General features: G+C 35.9%; 1 protein-coding gene across 1 annotated transcript; it reads right to left on the reverse strand.

The window, feature by feature from the left end:
- Nucleotides 1-76: 76 nt before the first annotated feature.
- slc12a3 (solute carrier family 12 member 3) lies at nucleotides 77-11,899 on the reverse strand (the record flags this gene model as incomplete). Its single annotated transcript, XM_084124824.1, has 26 exons — nucleotides 77-615; nucleotides 752-819; nucleotides 900-1,035; nucleotides 1,143-1,229; nucleotides 2,084-2,195; nucleotides 2,279-2,380; nucleotides 2,463-2,549; nucleotides 2,624-2,706; nucleotides 2,795-2,901; nucleotides 3,035-3,172; nucleotides 4,354-4,465; nucleotides 4,608-4,707; nucleotides 4,866-5,021; nucleotides 5,290-5,391; nucleotides 5,506-5,629; nucleotides 5,776-5,883; nucleotides 6,735-6,889; nucleotides 7,581-7,665; nucleotides 7,794-7,924; nucleotides 8,054-8,165; nucleotides 8,264-8,374; nucleotides 9,699-9,838; nucleotides 10,016-10,111; nucleotides 10,280-10,355; nucleotides 11,306-11,428; nucleotides 11,651-11,899. The coding sequence occupies 26 exons, from the start codon at nucleotides 11,897-11,899 to the stop codon at nucleotides 474-476; spliced, it is 3,042 nt and encodes a 1,013-aa protein (XP_083980950.1). The 3' UTR covers nucleotides 77-473.
- Nucleotides 11,900-12,892: the final 993 nt, after the last annotated feature.

A 12,892-nucleotide genomic window follows, 5' to 3' on the forward strand; every position in this document is an offset into this window, starting at 1 on the left:
TGTTGTAAATTGGTTAATTTTAATTAAATTGAGTTGATTTTGATATTTTAAAATAAAAAGAAAAGAATAAACATTTCATACATAAGTAGTAATTTATTAAACATTCAGATATACATATGCAAACTGTTTCAATTGCTGAATTAAGATAATCAGAATCAACTAAGATTATTGTAAAATAGGCTAATTACACACATAATTTGAGAGGAAATTCTTTGAATAGTCTTTTGTTTGAATTATAACTTCTGGAGAAAGTGCATAACATAACTAAAGCAGCAAAAACAAATAAAATATATTCTGAGAATTAAAAAGTTAAACAAATTAGGACAAACACCCTATTAACCACAAGACATATGAAACCAAATGAAAGTAGGCCTATGTAAATCTGTCATAATTTTGTAATATGTCATTAACAAGTTGAGTTTCTTTTCATCTGATGTACGCGTGTGAACAGTTCTGTCAGGAAAAGGTGGCGTTCACTGGCAGTAGAGCGTCAGCACATTCTCCTGATTGCCTCGGACAAGAAGAACTGGGGGTCGAAGGTCACGTGACACGATCTCTAGCCAAGCCATGTAAAGGGGACTAGGACATGCCCCTCTTCGCCCCACGGGCATAGTTCTGCCAAACAACAAAATATAGAAAAATTACAGGTGATTTCATAAAGTCACATAGCTTAAAATGGTTGATCACGGTTTTGTTTAAATGTAATCTAAATTACATCATGGCACAGCATCCTGTATACTGTAGCACTTACACAATGATCAGTGCAGCATCTCTAGAGTAATCTTGAATAACTTCATTCAGGCGGATCTGTCGAAGGGACTACACAAACACAGGACAAACATCTTTAACCAGAACATGCATGAAAGTAGCCAAGCAACCTTTTTAAAGGCTTAAATTACCTTTGCTTTGAACGTTTCGAATTCCTCATCAGACACCATCCAGGAGAATTCCTTTGTTGTCTCGTCGGCTTCTTGACCATCCTTCTGGACTGAACTTACTCTATACGGAGCTATGAGATCTTCAAATCTTCTAATGCTGTTTCAATAATTTAAGGACAGAAATAATTATTTTAAATAGGAATATACGGTCCATTAATTTAAGAGGTCAGTGCAGAAAGTTGAATAGAATAAATGAAACTGTACCTCTCAGACTGTGGTTTTCCATTGATGTCAGGAAGAACTTGAATATCTTGGAAACCCAGACGGAACCTGCTGATCAAAGCTTTGAGCCTGACAAAATACAAATGCAAGCTCGTCTTAATGGACTTTGACATTCATAGGACCAATTAAATAAATGTTGTTAGAATTATTAAATAAATCAATTAATAATTTTCAAAGATATATAGTTTTACAGATATATATGAATAAATATATTATTAATATATTGTATGCATCATGTGATTAAATATTAGTTTTATGTTTAATAATATAAGACATCAACATATCATTAAAAAATAAAACACTCTCACATATATATATATATATATATATATATATATATATATATATATATATATATTACACACACTTTACCATTCAAAAGTTTGGGGAAGTAATTTTTTTTTTAAGAAATAGAACATTTTTCAAGGATGCATTAAATTGATCAAAATTGACAGTAAAACATTTATATTGTTACAAATTTCAATTAAATAAATGCTGTTTTTTTCATTCATCAAAGAATCCTAGAAAAATGCATATTGGTTTCCACAAAAAAACTGTGATGATATCAAAAAACCAAAATTATAGGACCAAATCGGCATAGAATGATTTTTGAAGGATCATGTGACACTGAAGTCTGGAGTAATGGTGTTGAAAATTCAGCTTTGCCATAACAAGCATAAATTACATTTTTAAATATATTAAAATAGAAAAGAGCCATCTTACATTGTAATAATATTTGACTATATTTTTAGGTTTAAATATAATGCAGTCTTGGTGAGCATAAGAGAATTGTTTCAAAATCATTAACACTAACCCCAAACCTTTGAACGGTAAAATATATTTATATCATGTAATATGTATGGCATGGACTTTGTATTATGAAGTGTTACCACAAATAATATTACAATAAAGGTTATGCATACTCTTGTTTCTGCTCATCGATATTTTGAGCTTCACCTCCAACAAACAACCTCACTTTGCATCTGCCCCAGCGTTTCTTGCGGGAAAGGAGGTACGGCACTAATAGTGTCAGACCTGACAACACAATGAATTGTTAAACCATGTTTTTCCACTGCAAAATCTTTAAAAAAGAACACATTATTTGAATATCAACTCACCGCCATCATCAGAGAGCCAATACACATCAATGGTCTTCTTTCCCTGTCTAGTCTGAAACACACTGGTGGGCTGGGACATGGCCATTAGTGCCTCAGGGTCCACTGAAACACAGGAGATCACATGTTTTGGAAAAGAGTCCAACAGCCTTGAATAGATTCAGTATTTAAGAGTCTGGATACACACGTGATGTATCAATTGTGGCTGTTGTAGCAGTAGTTGAGCTCCTTGTGTCAAGTCCTTGTTCAGTAGATGTCTCGAACCCTAGATTGACTAAAGTGAACAATTCCGTCACTGCACATAAACTGTAGAAATTGTTAAAAAGGGAGTTTTGAAAGAGTCCATACCATGTGCTTGCATCGTTCGACTTATGTCAAGACCCTCCTTCATCCGAAGAACACATACACCATATTGCAGGTCAAATGCATCGCTAAAATCACATGGAACTGTCACATGCCTTGACTTTTCTTCATCAGAATTTAACACTGAGGGAATATTAAACTATGTGATATACATACTGCAAAATTCCAATATAGTTTTCAATTTTGCTTGGTTGAGCTTTACGCCAGTTCTTCTTAAATCCCATCACTAGGACATTGGGCCTCATCCGACCCAAACCCGTACTCTGGAATAGAACCACCATAAACAGACATTACGTTTTGCTGGTATACCTTCATCGGACTCTATAAAAATTAAATAAATGATGTTTGTTTTGAGGTTAGAACATGAAGCGTAGTGCATTGTGGGACATAGGTGACCTGCAGCAGCATCTGTACGCCAACACGAAGGTCATCAGCCACTACAGTGTGGTAGAAGGACTTTATGCGCCGCTTGTTTAGCCAGCTTATATGAGGACTGCTTTTGGCTGAGTCCACAGGGCCAGGCGAGGGTTCCCCCTGTCAATAACACACAGTCAGTCAAACATAGAATATGTGCTCAGGAGAAAAGATGAAAGAGTGTTCAGAGTTGCAAAGAACTTTTAAAACTTGATGTATTGGACAAAAACTGTTTAACACAAAGTTTCAGTGAGAGATAAACAGATTTGGTAGTCTATGGAAAAGAGAAAATATGCAATCGATGTTTCCAAGAAACAACCAAGATGAAAAATGGTTCCAAATTTATTCTATCTATTATTATGAGAATTATATTACAGCAGGGTTCCCACATCTTTTGAACTTATAGAGTTTTCCAGTGGTTCATTATTATTGAAAGGGTCTGAAAATGTCATAAATATAAAGATTCTTCATTTGTAATGCGTCTGTGAGCTATAACACACATCTGTTTTCTATCAGCATGTCTTTTATGTGTTTTTTAGAGGTTGAATTCAAACCAAATACTGACAAATGTCTACTTAATAAATAGTATGTAAGTTTAGTACTGCACCCAGACAAGATTTCCCTGAAAGCTCATTTTTTGAGATATCAAAAACACAACTTTTATGGCTTTCATTTTCTTGCAGTTTTAAAGTAAAACATGTTTTGTAAAATATATTTATGAAAAAAATGTAAAATCACTCCTACAATAATCTACAATAGTCCAAGTGACTCCTTTAAAAAGAGACCAAACTTAAGTCCAAAAGTATTCATTCCGGTTGCATAAATGGTTAAGACTAGTCATCACATTTGTTTCTTTAAGACTGTTCATAACTAGTCAAGTTATATAAAAACGTAGATTGGTTAAGTTTGATACTAGAAACTAAGACTGATTGTCCCTTGACTCAACGCTAGTTGGTCATACTAGTACTTAAAGACACAGTCTTAACATAAGGGCTTTGTTTATGCAACCAGCATATAACAATTTAAAGTGGAAATATAATTTTGGGGTCTATGCCCCAAAAATGGGACTGACAAGTAAGGGGTTAATATGACATTTATATTTCCATATTTATATATTTCAATATTTATATTTGAGTTATACCTCCTGATATTCATAGGCTTTTCTTTGACTGTGAGAATCCTCAATGATTTATTTCTTTCTTTGGAAAAGGACATTTTGAAAAAATGTTAATTAAACATTTGTTGCGTAGACCACCCCCGCTTTTCTCAACCCTGTTTAATGTTTCTAAGCGTTAACTTACTGTAATGACATTTGCACATATCATAAGGCTCTGGTTCTTGGTGAAGGTGCTGATGAAATCCACTAGGGAAGGACGTGTACATGGAGGCCCAGTGAGGACCAAACACTGTGGCCTGAGAAAAAGAACAGATGGAAAAAAGTAGGACACAGGAAGAAATGATGAAAATTGAGAATGTAAAAAGAGTTGAAAAACACAAATGGAACATTTTCAAGTGAGCAAAAGACAAATAACAACATGAACAGGGTGTTATTTACCTGTAATTCTTAATATGGTCTTCCACTTGGTTAAGACCTACACATTGAGACAGTGCCATGTTATATGAGCTGGCTTGCATTGATGAACCCCAGTTGACTTCTGAAATGTAAAAACACAAAAACAGTCATGCACTAAGCAAATAATGAAAGCTTGGCAATATTATACGTATTTGGGATAAGTTGAAATGCTCATGAATATGAGCTTCATGAGACTAATTATTTCTGACAAAGACTCTATTAAGAGTGTAGGTGTCTTACCGGGTTTCTTATACAGCACATAACCCAGCAGGAAGATGATTATGCCGATGGCTATGAGAGCAGCCCACCAGGTTAGAAGAAACATGATGATCACAGACACTACTGCTCCAAGCAACGACAACCACTTGCTATAAAATCGAAAAGTTGGACGCCAACCTGCTCACGCACAAGAAAAATGAGAAATGCTTCAGTGAGCGGAATATAGCTATTCTGAGACGTGTGAATTTACAGTAGCATGCAGCGTTTTTTGAGTGCCGTAAAACATATTTTGTTTGCATTTGTCATTATCTAAAGAAAGAGCCCTGTGGTGGTTACAGCATGCACCATTAATCCAAATAGCAAACCACCATTAAATAAGCAAATATTGCATCATAAACTGTTAGCTTAATCCATCATGGCTTGATGTATGGGTTTAAGTGCTCACCTGGAGAGTTAGTGATGGATGCATGGAAGCAGCTGAAGTTGATGAGGGCGTAGGAGCAGAGGAAAAAGTTGGAGATGATGGGAGCAATGGTGTTCAACTCAGCTGAAAAATTAGAACATTTGTTTGTCAGAAGGGAATTTCTATAATAAAAAATAAGTACTTTTTTTGAGAGCATCCAACAATTGCATGGTCAAATTTTGATGTTTGGTGGTTTACCAATAAGAATGAAGCATATAGCGATGATATAGGCTAGCAGATAGCTTCTGAGTGGTTCATTATTCTTCCCATAACCCTTCCCGAAAAATCCAATGCCTGGATAGAGGTTGTCCTTGCAAAGGCACTATAGGGGGACAATGAATGGAAGGAATCAGAAAGGGGAATGGATAAGAGTTGTGTTAAAGGAGTGTTTGAATTAGTAAATAACACTGAAGATTGTTTTGCACTCTATAATGGAGTAATAAAGATGTTCAGGGGCTCATTCGTTACCTGGAAAACCTTAGGAGCGGACACCAGACAGGCCAGGGCTGAGGAAAGAGTGGCTCCAAAAATGCCAGCACTGATCAGAGGAGCAACTGCAGACACCAGGCTCATAGTCTGAAGTGATATATGACAGAACAACATATTACTTCTGTTAACCTCTGGTATTCCTCACTTAGAGGTCATAAAATATATATTTTTTAAATGTAATCATTGTACTAAATTTTGTTTGTTTAATATTTAGTATTTTGAGATATATTATTCACCTTCAAATTATGCACCATTTACTTCTATATAAAATAATACAAATATTAGAAAAAAACTTTTGAAAACTGAATTCAAAGTGCATATTTTTGAAAACGATACCATTATCATCTCTGTGTAAACTACAAAAACACAAATTTGTGAAAACAGTGATGTCAAGTGCATACGCAGTACGTGTTCAGTCTATAGGTTTCTTAACAAAGTGACATCGCCAACTACTGGCCTGGCAGCATAATACAGCGTTTTTAATCGTTTTCGTGGGTACTAGTGAACAGGGATCATGTTGACAACGTTGTCGTCTGTACGTCAAAGATGCAAAGGAAAAACGTTTCCATTTTAAGTACATCGTTGTCATGTAAACGTACCCTAAATGTCTGTATAGCAATATATGGTTAATGGTTGCATTTCCCATTCAAAATGTGACTATTATTTTAAAAAAAATTGCCTTTTCTGATCATGTCTATAATTTGTGTGTATTTAGAAAGTGCCAGAAAAGTCACCAAGTGTCATACATTTAAATATAAAAAAATTAAAAAATGTAATCTAAAATGACCGATGACCACCAAAGGGTTATTTTTGAGTTGATATATGGGAACATTTCATGTTTAGGGGCCAGAACAATGCGTTATACAGTATACATGTTTTCATATTTTCAGTGACACGTTGACATAACTACTCAATGACCATTTAGACATGATGGTCACCTGGTAATTATTGCTGAGTCCAAAAGGGCAGGTCTTATTGTTGATACAGTCAGTGAAGTCCCAGCCATAGTTGCAGCCAATTCCCAAACACTCCCCAGACAAAGATGATATGGTGTCATTCACAATACCAGAAGCATCACGCACTACACAGGAGCCTGAAATGCATTTAAAGAGCACAACAACAGGGAAATAACACAGCTGTAATTGTGACTGGATAATACAATGAGCCTTACTGGCATATAACTACATACAATTGGCATATTAATGTGCACAGTAACTGATATCTCACAAAATTTTGCTCTAATGTTGATGAATCCAGAGGATGCTAAATGAGTGAGCATGTGCTGGCAGCGTGTAATTTACGTAAAATACGCTCAAATCACTTCCATATAATGAACACTTTTGTAGAGTCACATAATTATTCAATTTCGAAAATATATATTTAGAAAACTGACAAAATGACTTGCCTTACTTAAAGCAGGCATGAAATTAAAATTATTAGTATTTCCTAAATGCATGTTAAAGATCTTATGAGTGATTCATCCATGTAGATGTTTATTTTGTTATTTTTATTTTTGTCCTCATAATTTTAAATGAATATGTCATAATTGGAGCAAAATCAAATTGATCCACCAACTAGAAGTCCCTTTGTATTTTACAATAATCCGTTACACTCGGATACACAATAGGGAATAAACATAAAAAGTACAGAAGAAAAACTTTGTCACTACTTCCATTTCATTGTGACTTTAAGGTCATCTGGACTACGTGGGGTTTCAGTTGGTTCTAAACATTACTGTGAATTAATTTTTTTTATTTTTTTATTTTAATACTTCTGATACTCACCAATAGTAGCTGAGATAATGAGATAAGAGATGGTGGTCCAAAAAATAGCCAGCATTGTACCACGGGGTATAGCAATATTTGGATCCTACAGGAGGTTTTGTGTGTGAGAACAATAAACAGAAATCTTTTAGAGGCTTGATTTCCTGCAAATAAATATGCTTTCTGAAATGCTTTATTGGAGGAAACATTACTGTGACTGGGAACTCAACTTGCCTTCAGATCTCCAGAGATATTAGCGCCCGCAAGGATGCCTGTAGCTGAGGGGAAGAAGATGGAGAACATGCCAAAGAAACTGCCCTCCGGTCCGCGCCAGCCGGGCACAAAGTTTTCCGCAAAAATATCAGCTATTGGGCACAAATTGAGACACTTTATGGGGACATATGGTAGTGTAATCTGACTAGCACTGAGAAAATGAAGATGAAGTGTTGTTATTAGCATATTTTTGGAACATATTGACTGCATTGCTCTCTGACCTCGGTAGCTGAAAAATCCTCTGGCTTGCTTCTGTGTAGTGGCTGGCATGATGGTTCCCACAATGTAACTGGCAAAGGAGATCATGATGACGAAGAAGAACAAGATCTGGGCCTGGGAGAGTAACGAAAACCAGTGTAAACTATTAGGAGCTGAACTTACTTAGGTAACCAGACAAAATTGCTTAAAATCGCTTTGCTTGTGAAACAAACCTTGGACTCCCATTCCATTCCAGCCATTGAGATGGCCAGAAGGCAGGTGACAGTAATCACTCCAATGATACGGATATCATTAAGTCGGTCTACCATGCTAACCCCAGTGTCCTAATGGGCACCAGAAAAAAGATATTGGTGGTGGTTGAGGAGATTCCCCCCTTCTATGTAAAGCGCTTTGAGTGCAGTGAAAAGCGCTATATAAACGTAATGAATTATTATTATTATGTCTCAAAATCATGGTTCAAACATGAGAAATAGTCACCATGAAATCAAAATGGACAATCCTTTTTTTTCTTTTTTTTAATGAAATAGCCTATTGCAGTAGTAGCCTATTGATTATAAATGATTTATGTGTGCACATCATTATTTTTTTTAATTCATGTGCCCTCATATTCTTTGATTGAAATCTTTGATTCCCTCCCTCTTGCAAACCACTTCTCTTTTCAGATGACATTTTAATTTCGGAGCAAGAGCAGCACGAGATTTCGGCGATAGCAAATGGTCCAATCAATTTCCAATAAACTAAATCAAATCCCGCCCTACATTGTTTCTTGTCCGTTTCACTCGGATATAGCCTACATCATAATATGGAAGAAAAGTCTGTCGAGACTTCCGATTCACGCCGACTTTAAAGAGACAGTTTAGCCAAAAAAAAAAAAAAGAAAAGAAAATTGTTTACTAACCCTCATGTTGTTTTAAACCCGCAAACTTCCATTGAATACAATTCAGAGTTCACACGTACTCAGATTTATGGACAGAGGTGAGGGACGGCTATGTAGACCTTATTCACAGCAGCGCCATCTTTGTTTTTTCAACGGGAATGAAAGCGAGGCTGTGAGGGATAAACACACATCTCTTCAGTGGGTTGTATTGTTATTTAATGTGTTTTTTGGATTAATCTGCTGACGAAACATTGCAAAAAATATAATTACAAGAAACTTAAGTAGACATAAAACTCCAGACACCATGCGCTGTGGAAAATTAGGCTATAGCTAAGTGATCTAGGAGCTTTAAAGAAATGCTTTCAGTCTGTGAGCAAGTTTTTTCTCCAGTTTTGACAGGATGATGTTTCTCCTCCTCTTCACTCTCGTCATTACAGCTTTTTACAGCGGATGCCATTGAAAACACGGTAAATCGATCCCTCACAGCCTCGCATACTTTCATGCTTGTCATGGCGCTGCTCTGAATAAGGTCTACAGAGGCCTCTTCTCACGCTGATTGGTTGGATTAGCCTACATCAGGGATAGGCAACTCCGGTCCTGGAAGGTAGCCACTAGCCAGATAACCAGTATTTTTTTTCTTTATTTTTTTTCGTTTTGTGTTCCAAAGAAGAATTTTTTGGGGGAAAATAGTAGGCTACATTTAAATTTTTGACTTTTTCTACTTTTTCTTTCATATTCAGTGAATTCTGTGTATACTGGTTTTCACCCACCTGCATGAGTGCCTGTACCGTTTCAGCAAAACCCACTGTGTGCATTGCTACAGCCACCGCATTAGCGAAAGCAAATATAAGCCCAATCGAGCCCCCAAGTTCTGGACCCAAACTACGAGAGATCAGAAAATATGTTCCACCTGGGGGAAAGAATTACAAAGAATAAAAAGAAATCAGTGGTGATATCTGATAGTTATTGAATAACATGACTAGGCCATATTGCATCCTGGAAAGAAGTCTGATGATGGCTTAAAGACAAGTAATTAATCATGTTAGTCAGTTTTACTCAGCACATACATGTAATGCATTGTCTTTACCTCCTTTAACCTTGCCATTAGTAGCAATGGCTGATGTGGACAAGCCAGTGATGCCCGTTATAGAAGAGGAGAGCAAGATTATAACCCAAGTCAGACCTTTAAAGTGAAGAGGAATATGTTCATATTATGCATTGTTAAAACACACAGTCACAGAGATCTGTAACGTAACAGCCCTCAGGTTCACAAAACATCAGTGGGAATTTAGCGGTAAAACACACACATAAAAATGAAGGGATAAAGACATAAAAACATAGATTGACATACCAATCCCTGCCTGCGCTGTGATCCAGGGAAGCCTCAGGTACAGAATAACACCCCAGATATTCAGCATACAGCGGATCTACAGAGAGTTCAAGAAACAGTGAAGCTTCAGTGGGATCAGATAACACAATGTAGAAATGCTTTCTGTTTGACTTTATTCAGATGTTTGGAGTATTTTACAAATAGGCAGAAAAAAGACAGTTTAGACACTTAAAAATGTATGAACACTTTTGCAATATAACAAAATGATTAAAAAGTTATTTATGTTTGTACACTGTAACAAAAAGTTGCTGCTTTAAATTTTGAGTACAATCAACTTGGGTGTTTAAGTCATTTCAACTTAAATAACATAAACTTAACAAGTTGAATCTAGTATAACTTATACAAAAAAAACGTACAGTACTTTAATGGTTTAAGGAATGTAAAAACATGTTGTCATAACTTATTGATCATATATTTTTTTACAGTGCACTATAAACATGTTCCACTAATATATGACAATCAAAAAGTGCCCAAACACTCTTAAATTTTAAAAAATATATATGTCTTGTCTTGTTTTAACATTTTAAACCTAAAAATCCTTTTTTGTAAAATTTTAGCTTGAAAATGTTTTTTTTGTGCTTCTATTTGTGTATATATTTTTATACATAGGCTACATACAGTATATATATATATATATATATATATATATATATATATATGCACTAATAGAAGAACAAAAAAAAACGTTTTTCAAGCTAAAATTTCACAGAAAGATATATACTCACACATGCATGCATGCATACATACATAAACTTGAGGAGAGCTGAGTTCATATTTTTTCAATATAAATAAAAAAATCCTTTAAAAAATGAAAGTTAGTTGTGATAAAAGTTTTTAATGGAATAAAATTCTTGCATTTTCTTGCAAGTTTGGCCCACAATACGTTTTGGTGTCAATGCTTCTATTATTGTTTATACACCAAGAAGCATGTTCTGGTGCGGTTTTAAAAAGTAAATGTTTGTTTTTTTGTGTGTAATGTTCTTATACCATGACTCCCTGAGCCCATCCAAAGCGAGCCGGTTCTGGTGGAGGTTCTGTGGGTTCATCTTCATCCAGGCTCTGTTTGTCCACACTCGACTCCTCATATAGAGGAGGTGGAGACGGGTCATCCTAAGAGAAAATAATGGAAAACATGACTATTTCTTTGTGGATTCCTGGATTGAAGATTTATTTATTTGTATTTATTTAGAATAAACTTTATCCTATTGATTCCTAATGAAGATTATCAACATTTCACTTTTATCTAGAGGAACAGACATCATTCAGCATTGGTTATAAGTTCATCAGTGCGGTTATATGAGCGACTTCTTAGGGAAAAAGTTTCGTTCCTACCTGAGGGTTGGCGTGAAGCTGAAAGAGAGACGGTCTTGACTTCTTTGCTCTCCCAAAAACCTCAGTGTTAGTATAGAAGTCATAACTCGGCGGTGTATCCAATGTGTCATATCCAGAAAAGATGCCAGAGCTGCGGGATGCCACGCTGTCACTATCAAAACTGCTACATCCCCCCAAACTGAATTTACGGTCATCTCCATTGTTCAGTGAGGAGACCGAGAACGGGCTTCTGGCGGTTGTGAGGTTCATCCCTTCATTGGCCTGCGGTACCTCCGGCACAAGTGAAACAACAGATGTCTGAGTAAAGCCAAGGCTTGATTCGAAGGGTTATATTATACCTGAGCCGGAAGGAACCACTTATTAGATTTGAGAACATATTCTGGAGCTTTTGTAACGGTCATTAATTCTCAATTGTTGCCGCAGGGCCTTTAGTTTGTACTGGGACTTGTAAACATCATCAGAACATGTAATGACTCAGATCTTTAGTCAGATATCCTTGACACAGGTTCTCAAGGACAAATGCATGGTTTGAGAGTCCTGTGTCATGCATGAGAAACAATAAATTATGAATTTCACTGGCAATGTTGTCAGCTTATTTGATTGAATGATTGAAATGTTTAATTTTATTATTCAGTTATTTCATTTTATTAGGTAGGCCTAATTTTGGTAATGTTTTACAGCGATCAGTCTTCAGCCTGACAAATTACAATAATGGCAAAACTTTCAACTTTGAACAATGGCTTGTAAATATTTGTTTGAGATACAACTAATATGGAGAAATTGTATTGTAATTGTAGTATTGACTGAGATGGTGTATTTAATAGTGTATTTTCCAACCTGTAGTGACCTTCATGTTAGCTGCATTAACCCGCCAGCACCTCACAGTCGTTCCAACTGACAGACTTTTGCCTTGAGCGTTGACTGATCATTGCTGAAGCAGTTCCTCATTAACTAAAACACCAATGTCCGCCAATGCATGTGACCCAGGGAGCAGCATCGGGTTAAGTAATTATTTCTGCAGAAATTGGTCTGGAAGCCCCAAAGGTGGAGCCTTTTCGGTGTAATTAGTGCGGGCCCTGCAAACGTACCCGCAGGTGCTCTCCTTTGAAGCAGATTTTTGATTAAATTTCTATTATTAGACACAAAGCTTAAGCAGAAAACAAACTGCTAAATGGTCATTTTGAAATCCTTATTCTGCCTGAGGGAACTGTCATAACAAGGAGTAGAAGATTGTATAAAGTG

Source organism: Abramis brama (genome assembly GCF_963993115.1).
Source record: "Abramis brama genome assembly, chromosome: 9".
NCBI lineage: Eukaryota > Metazoa > Chordata > Actinopteri > Cypriniformes > Leuciscidae > Abramis > Abramis brama.